Below are 20,800 nucleotides of genomic sequence, written 5' to 3' on the forward strand. Positions count from 1 at the left end.
CTCCTGATTAACTTACTTGAGCGTGGACACCGGCAATCTTGCTGAATGGGTGGTTAACAGAGGCAGCAGCGGTTGTGGTCACAGGTCTGACAAAAGGACCTTTATTTCTGTTGGCCGCCTCGTATGCACTGGGACGAGTCCAGCAAACATCCATGATGTGGAAACATGACTTCACACTGCAGGCAGAGAGGTGACATGGGAGAGTTACGTAGGGAGGTCAAAATGACATGACATGTCTGAAAAACTGGGGCTAAAAGGGACTCACTGGTTGCTATGGGGAAAGTCGAGCAGGTGTTGCATTGTCACAAAGGGGTGGCTGAGGGCTTCAGCGGGGGAGATCCTCTCTTCTGCATCAATCATCAGCATCTTCTTCAGCAGACCAACAAACTCCCTACGGTCTGCCTTATCCGCCAGCAAGTCACTACCTTCCAGATTCATCACCAAGTTCACCTGGAATACAAACATTTTACTGTTGAAACTACTTGTCAAAATAACGTATCCATCTTTATTTCTTCTGTAACTTGTTAATGATATTTCCAGACAATACCTCATTTTTAGTCTATATGTTTGTATCCTTTTATACGTCTACAAATGCACAAAAATAATAATTAACTGTTCAGATTAACTGTTATCTACAGAATTACATAAAAGACTAAAGTACGGTAAATGAGAACTGTTTCATTGCAGTACTCTCTGGGTATGATGACTCAATGGATTTTTTTAATATGATTTCTAAAGAATGACACAAATAATAGTCATGAGCATGAATTCTCAAGAATCTACTCTGACTTACAAAAGTACAGACCTTAACAAACATTGATGGTTGCTTGGGGAATTTCCTCCCGTGGTCTGTGAGTATAGTGAGTGAAACCTGAACCTTCATTTTTTAAACTTTTAACTGAAGGGAAGTTTAGCTTAGAGGCAACCTTTTCTTCCCCAGTAGTAAGATGTGTACGCTCTGTTTTGTTCATACAGCTGTACATGTACTTCCTCTGGTAAACCCTAGTCGCCTACATCCTCTAAACATTTGATGTTGAACTTCCTCTGAAGTCCGGTTAAGTACAATGTGGTCCGAGCAGCTGAACTTACGTGCGCTATGTCATCCAAACAGCTGAAGATGTACTTCCTTGCTTCCTTTGATTTCATTCCCGTCTCCGTCTCATGCTCATCTGTTGACTACAGAAGAAGAACATATTTAGTAAGAACTGAACTAGTAAAGCAGTAATTCAGTTATGTTGTGATTTGAATAGTTTATGTTCCCAGAAAACAGTTCATTTTTGCTATGTAGGAAACTGTGAAGTACTTCCTAAGTAGGGAAGTAGGCTGGGCATACATGACTCATGCTCTCAAAATGTATTGCCTCTGCTAATAAATTTTACATTAGAAAAATGTCACTGTAGGACCTCAGGCTCATTCACAGTATGTGAGGCATTATGACTAGCAGACTGTGAGTATGTACTATATAATATTAATATTTTGTCTGACTTGAACCTGTGATTTTTAACATTAGCTTTTAGTATAGCAAAAAATGGTTCATCATTCTGATGAACAGGTAATAAGTAAATTTGCAATATTTTTCAGATGTGTAATTACTCCTCACCTTTAGTCTCCATGCTGCATACGGCGAGTCAGATTCTCTGCAAAAGAACCGTGCTGTCTTTGTCCCCGCATTCAATAGATGTTCTCCCGGCAAACCCTGTGTCTGAGAAATGTAGCGAATCTGTTGGACATAAGGAGGGAAGGGAGGGAGAGCAGAAGAAGATATAAATCTTGTTGCTGAAGCAAAAGGCCATTTTCGTTGGTTTAAAGTGAAATAAAAAAGCTCTGTAATGCCATTTTATGTGAAATGATCAACATTTATCTTCATTCTAAACATGTCACTTCAACAACGAATGCTGTTTTTTCCCCACTGTTGTTAATTGCTCCATCAAACACACACTCTCCAAAACTAACACATCACCAGAGCACCTTATACTGACACACTTTTATGTACTGATAATTTACAAGGCCATTGAAAGTGACATCACACTATCAAGTCCCTCAGTGTCAAAGTCACTGCGTGCATGTGTACAGTACACAGTGGAGACAGCTGCAGAGGCCTTGAACATAGCACATTCCTGAGGAATTGCTAGACTCAAATAAGACCCCTGCACTAAGTGCAGCTTGTGTTTATGATCTCTGGAAGGCGTCGGGGCCTTTTCATGTATACTCCGATAACAAGGTTCCTATGGTCTCAATGCCAAATGCTTTGCTGCGTAATGATGCTTGTCAGTCAGATGCTGCAAGGCAAGAGTGTCTCACGCAGGTTTATGAGAGGAGTCCAGTGAGAAGCCTGGCTGACGTCAATCACACACAAGTGTAAAGGACAAGAACCATTAGAGATTCAGCGCTGCTGAGAAGCAAAGAGCGCAAAGAGCCACGCATTTGGAGAATAGTGAGGATTGTGGAGAATTTGAATGAGTTCCATGAGGCACCTAACATCTAAGACGTGGACGACAGAGACTGAAAATGTTTTTGTTGGAAGCCCCTTGTGTTGTTCTTTATGTTGCCCTTCCTGGCAAATGTGATGCTTGAGCAGTAGCTTCTATCTGTCTGTCACTGAGGTGTACATGCTGCAATGTGTGTGTGTGGGTGTGACCTATGTCTCTGTTAGTTGGCAACATAAGGTTATAATAAAGAAATGCATTCATTGAGATTCTGATAGCGCGCATGATGAATATCGTCTGCGAGACTTAGGATGGTGAAGATTCGCTCGTTTATATCAAGACACCCAAACATCCAAGTATCATAAAACACATTAGGTTATTTTCATTTCATTTCATTTAGGTATTTGTCATTTTCCCAACACGAGCCAATTTACATCAACCAAAATCTCTCCCTTGTTTTCATTTTCTGTATTTCATACCATTCACGACTATTCATAACACAGTCAAGGATTACTGAAACCAACAAATTTCCCTCTGGAACTACACTGACTAAATTCCCCTCCTTTCGTGTTCATAATATGGCTGTGCTGTAGTTCAGCAACATCATGTAAACAGCAACAGACACAAAAACACAACACATTCAGTGTGTGTGTGTGTGTGTGTGTGTGTGTGTGTGTGTGTGTGTGTGTGCATGCATGTGTGGGTGGGAAAATTCTTGTGACGGGAAAACCCTTATTTTTCCTGGAAGGCGTGTCTCTACAGAGATCTCACAAACCAGTGAGATCACTGGTGCAAAGCTACCGCTACACAAAACAACTATCTAGCGAGCCTGGGCCTGCTGCGGGGCAGACAGGAAGCACAAGCAGCATTTATTTTATGACAGTCCATATAACAATGCGCACTGCAAAAGGTGCATTTCAATGATATGCCTCACTGCAATAAATAAAAGTAAATCTGGGCTTAGAATAATTCACCCACAAACTCCTGTCTCCCTGGTGTACAATGACTCTCTTCCACAATTTTGACATTGGGGTAAAGTTTGTACTACCTTACAAGAAACAAAATTCGTTCTGGAGCCTCAACCCCTGCTGACCCAAATCCTTTTTGCTTCCACTGACCCTGCCTACATCCTCTTATTCTTACAGATCCTCCAGGCTGACAGTCGGGGCCAAGCCCCAAAGAAAAGAAAATTCAGTGAGCACACACTAGTTTGATCTCGGCATTAGTGTGCACTGACCCCCATGGTTGCACAACTTATACTGTGCCTGAGAAAGCACAGAGAGAGTAAAGAGGAGACGAAGAAAGATAAAACAAAAATATGGGGAATGAAGTCACACCCTAGACTTCAGCTCCTGGGCTAATCTTAGCCACTCTTAATGAGACGCCGGCTGAATTGTGAGGTTTGTCACATCAAAGAGGTGAGCAGCCTCTTGCTGCACCAGTAAAGTAAAAGGTGGTGTGACTAGGGGATGAGGTAAGGAAAGGATAGAGCAAGAGGGGAGGAAGGGAGGAGGAGGAGCCAGAGTTATAAATACAATATGCTGTGTGGCATGAAACAAGACCCCTCGCAGAAAGATAAGAAGAAGAAAAGGGGGAAGACGGGTGTTGCAGTCTGCTCCAGCCAGATCAACCTGTGGCCCCTGGATGACACCTCACACCAGCAGTCAGCTGCCTAGCTGTTTACTGACATACAGCCATGCAGGCTATTTATTTAAGTAATCAAAAATTTACAAGCTTTCTATTTTCAACTTCTGTTCTATATATACTTTATATATAGATGACTGATAACAGTGCCAATTCATGATTATCAATTCAACCTGTCAAACTCATCTCGTCTCACTTGTGGAAGCCAATAAATGATGGTGGATGCATTCTTAAATGATGTAAAACCAGAAAATAATATCTAAAAACTGCTGATTTGGATGATAAAAAACCAAGGATATTAATTTATATCATATTAAGTATGAGCACCTAATTGTTGCTTTTGAATCATGGACAATTTCGTCTTCAAACATGTTGGAATAGAAATGATTGGTGGTGTTGTTTCTGCTTAATCATTTTAACTTCTAAAAGTAATTCTGTGTCCTTTTATATCCCATTTTTCTTTCGCTGATAGAGCTCTGAGTGACAGTGAGAGACAGAAGACGGGTAGAAAAGTAATGACTGATGATTTATTTGAAATAAGTTGAGCTTAAATTTCATGACGAAGCACAGAGGAAATCTCTGTGTTTCGTCATGAAATTTAAGCTTTCAGAAAGCAGCAGGAACCAAAATAAGACAGCAGAAATCTGAACCGACTGGTTTTCCCATCTATAGGGCAATTCCATGACCGAATGGGGAAGTGTGCATGCCAGTGGGCAGGCTTGGCACAGCGAGACAGTATGGGGTGGGTGTCAAAGTGCAGTTCAGTCACAGAAAGAAAAAAAAACAGCAAAGAATACAGACTACTTCTCAAAGGCACAGCGGCTAAAAGAGGGATGCTCAAGGATGCCTTTCCAACTTACTGCTTAATTATCCTGCTAAAACAGGCCAGGGTGGTAAGTTCAGTCATCATGGAGAACATACAAAGCCTAAAATTAACTGCAGGTGTTTTTAATCAGCAGACAATTGAGAGGTGCAAGATCTAACAAGCTGAAATCTAAAGCGATGTCGGCCTGCCACAATGCAAGTGCTTGGACTGTATTTGGATTTCGAAGTCTGTCATCCATTTACATACAGTAGGTTTTTATGTCTATCTGCTACATACCACATTCTACAGGTTCCTTATCACCTATTATCTTTTCGTTTCATTGTCTCTAGCACTCCCCATTTATACCAACTTAACCCATCCACCCTCGCCACACCATCACCTCCAAGCAGTCCATCGTTAAGTCAAGAGGCTCCCCCCAGCAATCTCTGTTTTTGGCTCCTGCAAAAACAGATTTATCATATTTAGACTGGTGGCGTGAAGCGCTCCAGTCAAATCTCTTTCGGAGGTGTTGACTTATCTCTCCTGTCTCTGTGTCGGGGAGAGTGAAAAATGATGCCCGGCCATAAAAACACTCTGGTATGACGGCAATGTGCAGTGGGGCTGAGCGCTGTAATGTAGGGTGCTGCATGGGACAGAGCAGGATCTGACTGAGGCTCTGTTGGCAGGCTTTAAGTAGATAGGGCTCCGGGGCAGGGTAAAGCAGCTCAACATAAGCCCAGATCAGTCTAGTCCTGGGAAGACACTGTCAGGGCTCTACTGGGAGGGGCAGACATCCAACAGCCCCGAATAGACATACCATCAATCACAAGAATATGCCTTTCTGCTCACCGTCATGGACACCAGCTGATACAATCCTCAGGGTAGGTGGGTACGTCACCAAGGCACCAGTAAATACTGCACTAATTCGGTACTGTAAATCACTTGAGCCCTCAGTCTCTTTCTTCAGTCAAACAATCCATCACAGCATTTATTTCCATGTGTAATTATGCATAAAAGATTCTTTCCCTAAACCTCAAAAGTTTCCTCTCACTCCTATCCATGCCATCCTCATACAGAAAATCCCTCCAGTATCCGTAAAACGGTATTAGGCCTAGATCCTACAGAGATTAAAATAACAGATTTTTCCAACTGCACTGTGACAATGTTTCATTCTTGTCCTAGCTTCAAGCCATCTGTCCTAAACTCTGCTGTTGAATGCTCCTGTCTGCCTTTTTAAGGATTTGTCAGCTTGTCTGTCCAACAAAATCTCTGAAACACGTCTTTTGGGAGATTTAGACTAAAGTGGCCATGGATCACAAATCCTGTAAACTTCAACAGTGGGAGCCACGTCTGAGTCAGTAACCTGAAGGCAAGCCTGTAATAGAAAGCTGGATTGAATGCAAACTCAAAAGCAAACACACTGAACCCACTCCTCTGTGGGCTGCCTTGATTGGAAAGTATAGAGGATAATGGAATAGGCAGGAGAGGAGAAAGAAGAGGGACAGAGAGGGGACCAGAAAAATAACTGCTTGTGTGGAAACACAGGGTGTAACGCTACGTATACAGCCACATGGGCAGTGTTAGGATGAGTTGAGGGGGTGGTGGGGCTGAACTTAAGAGAGGGTAAAACTTTCCATGTGGAGATGGTACACAGAGGAGAGATTGAGTCACAGAAGTTGAACCTAGAAGTCGCAGATGCTGGGATACGGTGCATATAATGCAGAAAGGAGAGGATAGCAGGAGGTGCACATGAGGTATTGAACAATGATAAACCAAGAGTTAAAAAAGTAAGTGGTGAGAAGATGGTTGTTTACCTGGTCGTACTCCAGGGCCCCAGGGTAAAGGGGCCAGCCCAGGAAAAGTTCAGCTATCACACAGCCTAGGGACCACATATCTATGGCTTCACAAAACGGCAAACCCAAAATAATCTCTGGAGCCCTGTGGAATGGACAAAAGACACAACTGTTAGTTTGAGACGAAACAATGTTATTTTAAAACATCAAAAAATGATATACAAGAACATAATCTAACATATAAAGATGGTCAAATAAAGTGTTTTAGTACCATCTTTACAAGAATGAAAACAGGTCCTTGAAATAAACACTATAAATTCATAAACTAGAGCTGAAGCTAATGATTATTTTCATACACTTCCAAATTTCTGCATATAATTGTTTACAAACGAGCTATACAGTTGATGTACAACACCATACAAAACATTTTTTTCTCAGTTTGCATGTACTGTTTTTTGGCTCTGTACGCTAGCGCTGATGTCTTCAGCCAATTATTCAACACTTTATTACAAATGTCATGGAATTCCTGTTGATGGCCAGTCGTGTGTAACGGTGACTTGTAAACCAGTGTTGTGTGTGCACTGGAGTCGCCGAGTGTCATGAGGTTGAGTCAGTGGGTTAGCAGGTCAGCCAGGCCGGGATCAGACCTTTGACAGGCTGTTGTATCTGCTCTAGGATGATAGGAAATAAGAAGCACGGTCACTGCCTCTTCGCCTACACACTGGCTCTGTGTTACTTCAAGTCACTACATAATAGAACTGTAATACCATGTCACAGGGACAGCTAGTGGTGACGCAGACCTGTCGACACCAATATAGGTAAGACATGTTGACAACTGTCAAGAACTCTGTGTTTAGGACACACCACAAAGCCTGTAAACTATGACAGTGCACCTATAGCATGATGTGGCCTGAGTCTGTCTGTGCAAAAGTGGCCTCCAAGATCATTAAAATCAATAAGACAGCACATACCTATTAGACAAGTCAAGATGCTGCTTGTTAAGAAGAATGTCTAAATAGTGGCAACCAGATAAAGGAGGAAAATACTGAACTGGTTAAAATGATGAGGGGATGTAGGTTTAGCTTTTCTAACATCCCTTATTTGATGCAACAGTAGGGCTGGGTGATGATTCACAATAACTGTCTTAATAATTGTATCAATATAAATAAACTGAGACCATGCTGTTATTATAATACTGTAATTATTTCAAAAGCAATTATGTCATTATTGCCTGGATAGATGATAGCATTGCTAAAAATAACTCATCCCTAAAATGACTTCAGGGAGAAACTTGAGAGACGGAGATATCATTTCACTTCCGTTCAGCATATATACAGGATATACCCTCAACAAAATATTTGCCATCATGGAAGAATCCAGAGGACTTTAAAATAATCTAAAGAACGACAAGGATGAGATTTAAGTTAGCTCAAGTGACATCCTAGACAGCTGGACAACTCAGGCAATTCTGCTCTTCCATACTGAACATAACTCGAGGCATCCAGCAGAGAACCACTCTATGACGTCTTTGGAGCCATATGGGACTGAATGGTGTCGGACATATGGCTAGCAACAGCAAACTTAAGACCTGCTAAAATAAGTTTTAGACAAATTTATCACATGGTCAAAACAAATGCCCGCAACAGCTGGTGCAGCAGGCAGAATAGCAGCAGAACACCAAGCTGGCAGTAATGCCGACCATTTGGGCCTCACAGGCATGTCCTATTTATAAGGGACAGGTTCTCCCTGGAGGGGTGGGGAGAGACGCCGCATATCAACACACACTTGCATTCATCAGGGCATGCCACTAATAGGGATACAGTAAGGCTGATCAATACAACTTGAGAAGCACTATGAGGCATCATCAGGTTGGTCTAGTAGTTAGAGACTACCCTGTAACCAAAAACGTCTTGCCCCCTGGAAAAGCCAGAGTCCATCAACAGCTTCTATTCAACCTCTGAGCTGCAGCTTATTGGCTCTGTCAATTCAAGATGTGCCCAACGAAATCTATACAAGCCTCAGTCTGATTTAACAACAGTCCTCGCTTCTTTCTTAAAGTAAATGATGTGTTTATGATACATTTTGTCCACAAAAAAGTTCTATTAACTTCTTCTCCTAAATCTATGATACGAGCATTTCAAAAGCTTAACTACTGCACAGGACATGTCTCCTACTTTACTGAGAAGTCCACTCTCCGTGTATGTGCACTGGAGGCTGTAGTATAACTTACAGTTTACACATTACACAAGTGCATGTTAAGTATTGGACTAGCATAGGCTTCCTAACTATTAGCGTTGTCACAAATCATGCTCATAGGGGAGCCTCTTAAAATCTGATTTTCAATGAGCACAGAGAAAATGTACACTTTCAGCAATGATTGTGAAAAAGCCTTATATTATCAAACTCTGCACAAAAATCATTCTACACAGTGAGGTTCAAAAATGTCAACATTAACATGAAAAAAGCAAACTAATTGGGTCATATGCAGAGTTAATATGAAAAAAACAATTCAGTATTATAGGCCCCGACAGGAATAAAGCATTTGTATCCATGTGATATACAATGTGTCAGCATGATTTAATCACTTCTAGCTCGTGAAACATTTTTAAGATTGCCCTTGGCTGTTTACAAAATCTAACAACCTGGAAGAAATACGTAAACCAAAATAATGATGCCAGTATAAGCTTAGGTAGTCACAGAAGTCAAAACCTGAAACAGTTCTGTTTTCAGAAAAAAACAAGAAGAAGAAGGGAGTATTTGGAGCTACCCTATTTTAAGCTCTTCCGCATTTGTTTATTACTTAGTTTTAACCAAAGATTATACAGAGTGCTTCAGTGTAGACTTTACATTGTGCACTGTTCTTTATCTCCTTTTGTTGTTTCCCTTTCCCTGCTAAATGCACAACAGCAGTGCAACATGTGAAATCACAGAGTAAAATAAAGAGCCAAATAGAAAACAGGTCTCTCTCCTTTGGTTTTTATGTGGGGGGCCTGGGTGTTTCCATGGTCGCACCGCTTCGTCCTAATCAACGCAACTGAAGCCTCACCGCCCCGCTGTGAAACCAAATCTATTTTCCATCCTTAGGATATGACGTACAAGCTGAGGGGCCATTGAATGCAAGAGGAGAAAAAGCCTCGTGACTGCTCACTGCCACGTGCAGGAGCTGCAGAGTAAACGGACAGGTACAACAAAAAGATGAGCGGGGTGGTGGACTTGGTGTCCTGTCTTTTGCCTGGCACGTGCATGGACTTCCGCTCCATGTAACACTTAAAAGGAAAAGTGTGTATGACCACTAAATAAATGGGTGTCCCTGATCAGATGACCCGATGCCACAGAGCTGCACCTAAACAGGCAGTGATTCATCCAAGACCAACTAAACTTTTGTGTTTTATATAAAACATTTAGGTGCGGTTTCCACAGATACAGAATAGCCTAATATGAAGCAACTGGAAAGTGGTACATATAGTGCACGACTGTTTGATTTAAAATGTACAAATATCTTATGCAGCAACAGCAAGGGATGCATTAACATCATTAACTCTGTAGCATCAATTTAATGCAGTCAATCTGCTTCTAAAGCTTTAATGTACTGCTAATACATCTCTGTACGAAAGCTGTTTTCCTCAGTCACCAGACAAAAGGCTGCATATCAGGTCTGCTGACTGATACTACTGCGCCGTTCAAAGGTTGGAAATGAATGACTATGAGCGAGACATGAGTTGTCTACAATATCACTGTGTTCAAAGGTTTCCATAGAGTCTCATTTGTTGTTGGTGAAAAACACCTCCAGAGGCAGCAGAGGGGAAAAAGACAGATCTTCAAAGGGCTTTCAGTGCCTGCTAGCAGCGTTGTCAGACGCTCTTTTCAAAACATTCCTCAGCTCACTTCTACAGTTTTACCCTTTCTACAACTGTGTACCATAGAATTTGATTTTCTCATTAAGTTGAAAATGGTTAAGAGTGTGCTTAATGATTATAATTAATAGATTTAAGCTGAGGTGGAGCAACATCTAACATTTGGTTTTGGTGAGGTCACCACAGAACGAAGCCTGACTGAGAATAACAAACTCTGCATTGGCTGCTGGCTTGTCTTTAATGGAAACCATCACTAACAAACTCTAATGCACAATGCTGAGCACAGCAGTAACAGCAGGCCCAGCCCGGGCACACCACTGTGCCAAGTGTAACCCGCCCGCACTGCAGGTATGATATTGAGCAACAATCACAAATAAACCCCAACCAGGGACAAGCAATGGTAAGATTCTGTTGCCATTTTTTCTCCTCGTAGCCTGAAGCGTCCACTATATTTTACTGCTCCTTTGTGGGTAGGCTCTGACCAATGAAAACAAGTCTGTCCCTGGTCAACAAGTTCAACAGTTTGCTCCTTCACCTCAAACAGCTGCCTCCCTTCCTCCATCCATCTCTTCTTTTCCTCCGTCTCTGTTTGTCTGTGTCTAACTCACACAGAGGCTGAGGCACAAGGCAATTGTTGTGTTAGTGGAACCAACACAAACATGATGCATGGTGAGATTCCAAAACACACACCAACATGCGCACTAAACTCTCGACCCAGAGGTTCAGAAGAACTCCTCAAACATCAGGAATAAGTTCTATCGTGATATCCTAAATCACTTAACTGACTTTCTTTAACATAGGCTGCATTTTCATGTCTTCATTCAATTCAACATTGACAATTGAAGTTATTAAAGTTCTGTCAAATTCTATTTTCTCTTCAGTTGCTTTGCAACAACAAATAAACTAAAAGCTAAGTTAAAAAATACAAGCACGTCAACCGTCCTCTTCTCATCAACGCTTGCCAGATTCGCACACTGTCCTTACTTTGACCACAACCCAATTGACTGTACCCAACTGATTGTAAATATGAACAATTTTGTTTAATTGTAAAGTGTATTTTTAACATGAGACGACAGCTTACTGTTACCTTTGCTTCCATTTGTGTCAAGATAGGCTAAATATACCGCAGTAACATCTCTTACTCCACTCCGCAGCGCTCTGATACAAAACTCATATTAATCTTCTGTTCTGTGTTCTTCTGACTGTGGGTAAGATAACAAACAAGCATATTTCCCAAAGTGTCAGTGTTCCTTTGATATGCAGTTCTGCTTTTTTGCAGTTGTATATTATTTTTATCTCACCTGGAAAAAAAACAGTGCAGACAAGAGTCTTGTTCGTTGCAAGAAGGGCCCTGGCAGAACAGAGAAATTATCTCTATTTCTTATTCATGGCTATTATCTCATACTCCAGAAATAGTCCTCTGATCCTTCCTGCTCTGTCCTCACAGGGAGGAACCAAGTGTAAAGTGGCATCCTACCAGCACACACAGAGAACAGCAAATAAGGGTGGCTACATGTAGGGAGGGGGTCATTGTCATTGCATGCTTACGCAGGCCTTTCAGTAAGCTCATTCTGATAAATAAACTCTTTTGAGCTACACTGTAGTTGGGGTTAGCGCGGCCATAAAGACAGACTGACAACATGGTGACTCTGTGATGGAAGAATGGAGCTTTACCGCACGTCTCTTCCAGGAACTGTAATTCCACACACCCTCAGAGCACTCTGCATTATTCAGTGGAACACAGAGGCTGTGTAGCAAAGGCAGTGGTAGCACTTGCACTCTGATCTGCCCAGACCTTAGATTAAGGATACAAGGCTTTAGACACGTTTTACAGATGTTAAACTTTCGACACGCTGACATGGAGCCAGTGTTAAAGAAAGTCTTTTTTTCCAGTTCAGGTGGACTAAGCTACTACTACTACAGTTATCAGAATCAGCTTTATTGGCCAAGTATGTGTACACATACAAGGAATTCGACTATGTTTTTTACTTGCATAAAAATAAAGGCCAAGAATTGACAGGGCTATGTACACTATGTATACAAGTGTGTGAAAAAAATACAACATATTGATAAAAGTGCGAATCCAAGTGTTCTGTAAGTTTTAAACAATACAAATAGTGCTAATAAATAAATGGATAAACATGGAGTGGACGATTATGTAGAATATATGTGTGTGTATATATATGTCAATTCATTATATACAGCATCTAAGATTTATGTTGACAGTGATAGTGCATAATGATATGTGCATTTTAAATGGTGCTTTTAAAATTTTAAAAATGTTATCATGTCAAATCTATACTATTCCACTATTGTGAATTCAGCTGCAACCACTGAATCTAGGCTCTGGACAATATAATCCGAACACTTGCCTCTGGGTACTTACACCATTCAGGATTTTAGATAACAGACAGATAAAAATGTGTTTTCCTGCACACCTACCTGAAAATTCCTTGACAGATGTCAAAATAACCTGAAATATGTCTTTTAAACCTCCTTAAAGCCAAATATTTACCAGAATACACAGCAAAAGAAGCAAGTTATCAGCAATTTAAAGCCTTGACAATCAAATATCTAATTCTAGTACATATCTAGTACACATCGATCTTGAAGTTGCCAATTGCATGGCCTTAGTCGTGAAGGATGCCATTTTCAAGGTACAAGCCTCACAACTACACAAAAGCCAGTCATGTATGAACAACAACAAAGACCCACATACTTTCAGGATAAAAGGTTAACCTTGAAATTTGAAGCAATTTCTGCAGTTTTCGATTATTTTGTTATTATGCTTGAACTGTTTGTTAAACTACCAACTGACACAGGAAAACCAGAAACAAGAGCATTTATTGTGACGCAGTGCACAGTAAACTATGTAAGTGAACTGCAGCAGCCCACTGTGGTACCATCATTAATGCTGCAGGATTATTCAAACAATATTTCTACCACAACACACAGTGTTAGTGAGTCAAGTGCTTGTTGAGTTAAGTTTGGACATATTTAATTTAATGTGACACCAAATTTGCAGCTTTGAAGGAGGGTAACCTCTCCTTGCATAAGGAGATTTCTTAAAAGCTCGGGTAAATGCAGCCACTTTCGTTATTCACACCAGTGACAAAATATTATACTGAAACAATGTGACCGTTGGCACAACACCAGCAAAGTCATTTGTAGCTGGAAATATGACGCAGTGTAGTTCTCAGGGCCCATGATGGTTGCGTGACACAAATTGCCACTACAAAGATCTGGACTGAAGTGATAAGCAATAGGCCTTGAGCATGTGAGCACAAGTTTGAGGTACTCGTGTAAACCTTGAGAGTTGCTTCCATCTCAGATTCAACATTAAGTTAAAAGAAAATGTGTAAATTTAAGACAAAAATGAGTATGGATGCAGATTTGACAAGGCATCAAAGTGGACTGAAAACTAATTGATAACGTTGTGTTAATAAAACACAAGATGATCCACAAAAACAGTGTCATGTTTTCAACCTTGTTGAATAATTTAAGTGCTTTCTAACTGACAGATTGCAAGCTACTGCGGCCATATGAATACCTGGAAACTGGAAACTGTTGCATAAGACCAACAACACATGTTTACTGTGATATTGCTATTGCATGTCTAATGCAATTTATTTTCAATATGTTGTCACATTAAAAGTAAATTAAAAAGTTTAAGCACACTCCATATGCACATACACATCCAAATTATTTACCATTATGTCTGCAAAAGCCCAAACACATTTAATCTTGAGCCTAGATTTAGGAACAGCCACAAGGGTCCTGAAGCTGAGCTCCTGCTCATAGGGGAGCAGCCATTCAGCAAATAAAACTGAAAACTAAACCAATTGGTGCTTTAAAGATAATATCTCACAATCAATTCTAAAACTTATTGATAACCAGTGAAGAGAGACTAAAACAGGAGATATATGATTTTGTCTTTTAGTATTTGTTAAAAGCCAAGCTGAATGTGTGAACTTCTGGCTTAAGCCTGACTACAGTGAATTAGAATAATGTTACTGAGATTATATATATAAGAATGTTTAACCTTCTTGAATTCAGGTCAAAAGAGAAAAATACTTATAACTTCAAATTAAAGGTCACTATCGAATATCAGTTGAGGGTTTGACAAAATATTACACTCTTTAAAAAACTTAAGTCTTGAATAACAAACACTAACCAGAATCTTAATAAAGGAAATGGAGAGATTGTTTTCAAGTGGAATATGGATCTAAGACCATAATGGAAATGGTCACTTCTGAGAGCCCCAACTAAGCTGACTGTGCAAACCAGGGTGGCAAATTACAAGAAGCCATGGTCCAAATGCTTGTAAATTGTGGAAGCGGCTGGCGTATCTGTCAAAGTTATAGGTTTGAGTGGCTGATAGATTTAAGTTATCCAGCAGCCACTTTAGAGTACTGGCCAACACGTATTCCGTGCTGCGTACATAATCAAAAAGACAAACACAAATGGACATATGAAATCAAAACAGCTGACGTTAGAGCTGGTTGACCTTGAACGAGTAAGTGAGAGCTCTCCTGTATTTCAAGCTGTCCTTATTTCATTCTGGCTGCCTATGTGCTTCACCATCTATAGAAGTCAAAGCCCACTGGCCGGCGTCCCATAAGCTATTTTAAGCAACCCTTCACTCTTACCCTCAGCAACGCTGTTCCCTCACAGTATACTTTGCATACCCCTGTTTGCCAGGGGGGAAAAAACTGCAGCTTTTACTAAGTATTTTCCATTTATTAGTGCTTGTAATCATACCATGCTCGTAGCCTATAGTAGCCTACTGGTGTGAATGATTTGTACCCAGAAGGACCTTCATTTTGCACTCTTTAGTCAGCAATGATACTGATGCAGGTTGTATTATGGTACACCATGCAAGACTTCAGAGAAACTGCTGGCCACCAAAGCTTGAGGTTGACAAAAGTGACAAATAGATACAAAGAGTTGAAACAGCTGAAGTGTTCACTTCCTCCCCCACAAAAGCATAGTGTGACAGCTCTATTTTGAGCAACTTCTTGAAACAAAGTAAATTTAAAACAATATGATAATGTTCACAAATGAATTGATCCATGTGTGGGTTAGAAAGGGAATGCAATCATTTTGTGTCATTGACAAGTATTTTTTTCCCACTGATTCCATAAAACTACGGCTGAGGGAACAAGTCAATCAAGTATTGTCTTCCCAGTTTAGTGAGTGAGAAAATCTACAGTAAATGCAAATACAGACAGACATCAAATCTATTTGCATCTACGGTATTTTAATTCCCTGCAGAGCAAACTGCTTCACTGGCTCAGTGTGCAGGCAGTGAGAATTATTCAAATGCCATGTAAATGCCTCTCATTAAAACAGCCTAGCACTGACCTGAATGTAGCTCACAAATCCTGCTTACTTCTTCCCAGCCTCAGAAACCAAGATTTAAGACAAAAAAGCACTAAAAATAAAGTATGTACCACAAAATCAACTGACTTAATCTCACCATTTAAGTAGCAGATATTCAAGCTGTAAGAAACTGTTATCTGAAAACATAATGTGCAGACATTTCTAACAGGGAGAGTGCACATCAAAGGTTCATGATTAACACAAACTGCCGTAATGTATAAGTCTTAAGCCTAGATCTAAATTAACTTTTTCAACTTTTGTTCAAACTTCGAGTAATTTAAGTGGTAAGCCAAAACCCATTTATGTTTGCTTCAATGTTGCATAAAATGACAGCAACATTAGCTGTGTTACAGCAAAATCAAACACGCCAACCCCTGCCAAAACTAGGATGACAGGATCCCTCCTTGTTAGAGACAATAAAGGGTACTCAAACCAGTTGCAATTTCACTGATGTAGTTTGAGGGGAGTGGAGTGAATGTTCTCCCACTGCTGCTCACATTGACACTCCTGAAGGTAGAAAATGTCAATGAGTAAGAGGGTGATACCACTTTTGCCACAAACTTCAGAAATGACAGATCTGATGATGACACTAGGAAACTAATGTACACTTTTAGAAACTGACGGCGTTTGCCATGTGGGAGGGCGAGGTACAAAGAGTTTGTGAGAGTGGAGGAGGCTCAAGATGGCACATGAGCATCAACAGGCCAGCTAGCTGTAAACAAAAAATATTTTGGCAAAGTATAACCACAATCTACATAAATCATTCACAGAGCATCATACCTATCACAGGATGTCATCAGAGAGGAAAACCAACTGGCATGACAGATAAAGAACAACGGCTGCTTTCCTCCAATGGCAAATGTCGCCTGCTGGTGTGGATCTGTGCCACCAGTGTGAATCAGACCATGTTTTTAGTCCTGCCGGCAGCATTTCTCTAAACCGCAATGCACTAAAACTTCAAAAGATAAACATGCTCATCTTCCTTGCCAGAAATCTTTATTATTCAACAGAGGCTCAATCGCACTTTATTTTCATTGTTTAACCATTGTATCTGTTTAGGCTAGATTTCAGATTGAGTATTTTGGCAATATTCATTTTACGTATGTGAGAGCCCCTTGGGTGCACCCTAAACAAGGTTAACTGGTATTTTGTTCACCATTTCTTTTGTTAATCTAATCACCCCCAGCCAGTTTTATACTTGGTTTGCTAATTCCTAACATGCCAACTGTAGAGACTCACAGACATTGAGCAACACAAGAGTATACTTTAGTATACTACCCACAGTATGTATAATATCATTACATTCTATATCCAGACTTGCATTGTATCTATAGACTTTAGGTTACATTTATGCATGTAAAGTGTGACTTAAGTGCAAGTGAAGCATGAGACATTACCAGACCAGTGTAAACAGGTGTACTGGCAATAAGGAAGTCTGTTTTTTTCAGATTGAAAGACTAAAAAGCAGCTGGCCAAAACAAAATCTTGTGACGGTTACTAGATTTTCTTGAATGTGACATTTTTTCCGTTTACTCACTGCAGTATGCTTCAGATGTGGCATGGTGCCATTACATGCATTTCACTGTGTCCTCGCAGCAGTGGGTCACTAGCAGAGGGACTGCACAGTGCAGTACTTATGCAACTGTATGTATGCAGGGCAAATATTGACAGTCACAGTTCACTCCTTGCGCCTTGGGAAACGTCCAAAAAGGGTAAAATGACGATGTAGTGAGTGAGTCAGTTATCATATGACTTGGTTGAATCACTACCTCTAATAAACAGAGAGGACATTAGCTGCCAAGCTTTTAATTCAAATGATTTAACAACCATTAGTCACGCCACCTGTGCAACAAGCATGTATAGCCATGACGAGATCAAAATCCTAGTTGCTAGGATTAACTATGTAAAAACTGGATGACGAGAAGCATTCCTCCTCATGCACAATTGATCAGATAAAGTCTGTGGGACCAATGACGTGTCACGTTTAACTAGAAGGACATGGCATTATTGTGTGCACGTCTTTACTGTGCCAAAACAAGTTACCATCTATGAAACACACAGAAACACATAGACATGCATTTGTACAAAACCTCATGCAAATTATTGTCATCAATGGCAAAATGGCTTACATTATATCACCTCAGTCTCTATGCAAACCAGGAAAAGGAACAAATCAAACAGTGAACTGGGTCACTCCTGCCTATTACTCAACAGCTGATACCATTTCAGGCCTGTTTTTCTCATCAAAACCAAAGCTCTCATAACATACTGCCAAAGGTAATTTGTCCTACTGGTTTTCCTAGGGCAGATCCAAAACTGTCGGAAACACAGTCATCTTTCTAACATAAACATTATGCACTGCTCCTACTGTCATGTCATGTCATGTCATGCCTGTAAGAGCATGCATGTGTTTGAAATGGCCTTCAGTAATTCCTCTCCCAACATTTCGTGACTTAATCTATGTGTTTACACTTTGTATATTATTGTCAAATATTTGCATTTCTTTTTTTTTTTTCATAATATAATCTCTGCAAATCCTTTCAACTAATGAGGCAAAAGCTGCTTCACCCTGAATGCAAATACAACCAGAAAGTCAATCAAACATTTACTTTTTCTTATTGTTTTAAGGTCTAAAGGAATAAAACCCTTTTCTTTTTCAGGCAGTGGGGACATGAACAGTCAGTCTGTAGTCTGCTAGTAAGGGTCACATTTTTTCAGTGTCTGTGGTATGTGGCTCCTAAATAGGCAGGATGTTGTGCAGTATCGGAGACATTTCCTTGTTTTGCTAGAGGAAGGACATTTTTGTAACCTGACTATGGCAGTCTGGACACCAACAGAGACTGATATTAGTTTGAAAGACACTGAACTCAAACTTGCTTTGTCAACAACAGTCAAAAATCGTCTTTTTTTTGTACTCACCTATAGTACCGAGACTGGAGGTACGTGGAGCACACTGCTTTGGACACATGACTAGCTGAGCCAAAGTCAATCACCTTCACCCTGTAGGGCTGCCTCACTGGGTCCACCAGCATTATGTTCTCCGGCTTGAGGTCTGCATGAATCAGACCCATGCCCTTCAGCTTTTTCAGCGCTGTGGCTACCTGCTGTAGCACAGGTCTGATCACTTTCAGGGGCAGCGGGCTGAACTTATTCTGCTTCAGGAAATCGTACAGGTTCTGCTCGAGCATCTCAAACACCAGGCAGGTGTGGCTGCGGTGCTGGAAGCATTCGAAGGCTCGCACAAGGTTGTGCTCATCTGCATTCTCCCCGCTCAGACGAGCGAGGATGCCAACTTCGATTTGACCCTGCCGTGCATATGAGGGGTGGTTCTTCAGGATCTTCACAGCCACTACCTCACCTGTGCCCCTCTTCCAGCACTTTACAACCTGGCCAAATGTGCCACGTCCCAAAAAATCCAGCACTTCATAAGTATTCTTCATGGAACACAGAACTTCATGCTGTACTACCTGATAGTCCCCATCCACTCCTCCTGCCCCCCCTGCTGCACCCACACCCCCGGGCCCTACACCCTGTTTGGAGGGGCCCACTCCAGCCCCCACGGCCGCAGGCGCGGTCATGGTTGCGTTCCCCACATTTGTTGTTTGCAACATGGCAGGCAACATTGACAGTTCCTCCACAATCTGCATGGTGCTCCCTCGGTTATCCAGCTCTTCACTTTTACGTTTCAGCCCACATCTCTGAGAGCTGTCGGCTGAGTTCAAACCTCCACAGTTCTCTTCTCTGTCACCCTCCTCCTCTCCACCTCCCTTGCCTCCTCCACTGCAGCCCTCTCCCCTTCCCCCTCCTCCTGCCCCTGTTGCTCCACTGCTGCCCCCACTTGCTGTGTCTGTCTGCTGCTGCTCCTTGCCCTGCGAGTGCACAACCCCTGCGTCCTGTCGCGGCTGGGCCGCAGCGGGGCCTGGTTTTCCTCCTCCTCCTCCTCCGCCTCCTCCTCCTCCTCCTCTTTTACCGGGCTCTTGTCTCTGTACGCCACGCACCACCACCGTCTGCACCGCGTACTGTTGTCCTCCACGCACTTTCACGCCCACAGCCAAGTCTCGGCTCACAAACGAGTGGGCTTGTTTTGTTGGGTGCACAATGCCAAGGGTTCTGCTGTTCAGATAAGTCCGCGGATGTGCCCTCTCATGGTACACACAGCTGCTGGGCTCGACTTTGAGTTTCTTCACACTGCTAAAGGCACTTGTCTGGGTTTGATAAATGTGTGGTGGGTAGACCAAGACTTGTGAGGCCATACCTGCAGAGAGAGAGAATAAAGCAACGAGTCATTAGCTTGGATCCTGATAAGTAAAGTTTTTACAAAAAAATGGCCATTTTTAATGAACAATGAAGAGCTCACTTAAAGGGGCTCTATGTCATAAGTTGTATCATTTTTTTATGTATTAATCACTCTTTTATTCATGTATCAAATGTTAAAATCATATATTGATTCATGGTGTGAAAAGTCCCTTGACTCAGTGTCTCTCTCCACTCTGCAACAGTAGCTGATGTTAGTTTAGAGATGGAGTCCGATAACATAAACAAATCACTGGCTTCCAGCACAACACGCAAGTTCCACAAACCCCTTCAATCTAACTGCACATCAAAAAACTAGCAGGTACATGATCAGTTGAAAAACTAAAGAAGCGGTCTAGATCTCCCAGTGTTTTTCCTGTCTTTAATTGCTTGAGTTTAAGTTACTCAGTCCAAAACAACTGACAGATACCACCAATGCCACTATGTTGTTTAAATCCAGGGTTCGCGTGGCTTTTTTTAGGTTAAAATTCAAGCACTTTTTAAGTATTTTCAAGGAACCTAAACAAAGATTTCCAGGTTTTCAAAACCTTTGTCATCACATCTAAATTACTATAAAAATTCAACAGCGAAAAATCAGGTTTA

The 20,800-nt window shown here is 41.3% G+C and overlaps 1 protein-coding gene across 2 annotated transcripts in view; it reads right to left on the reverse strand.

Moving 5' to 3' along the window:
- The window catches only part of hipk3b (homeodomain interacting protein kinase 3b), a 40,412-nt gene that overhangs the window by 10,658 nt on the left and 8,954 nt on the right, over window positions 1-20,800 (reverse strand). For both annotated transcript variants that reach the window (XM_084362844.1, XM_084362843.1), the window contains exons 2-7: window positions 18,824-20,159; window positions 6,690-6,813; window positions 1,601-1,720; window positions 1,090-1,176; window positions 266-450; window positions 17-176 (exon numbers count right to left, since the gene is read on the reverse strand). In XM_084362844.1, the coding sequence (XP_084218970.1) occupies window positions 17-176; window positions 266-450; window positions 1,090-1,176; window positions 1,601-1,720; window positions 6,690-6,813; window positions 18,824-20,159 (2,012 nt within the window). The remainder of the gene's footprint in view (window positions 1-16; window positions 177-265; window positions 451-1,089; window positions 1,177-1,600; window positions 1,721-6,689; window positions 6,814-18,823; window positions 20,160-20,800) is intronic.

This window comes from Pagrus pagrus (assembly GCF_965226575.1).
Source record: "Pagrus pagrus genome assembly, chromosome: 1".
Taxonomy (NCBI): Eukaryota; Metazoa; Chordata; class Actinopteri; order Spariformes; family Sparidae; genus Pagrus; species Pagrus pagrus.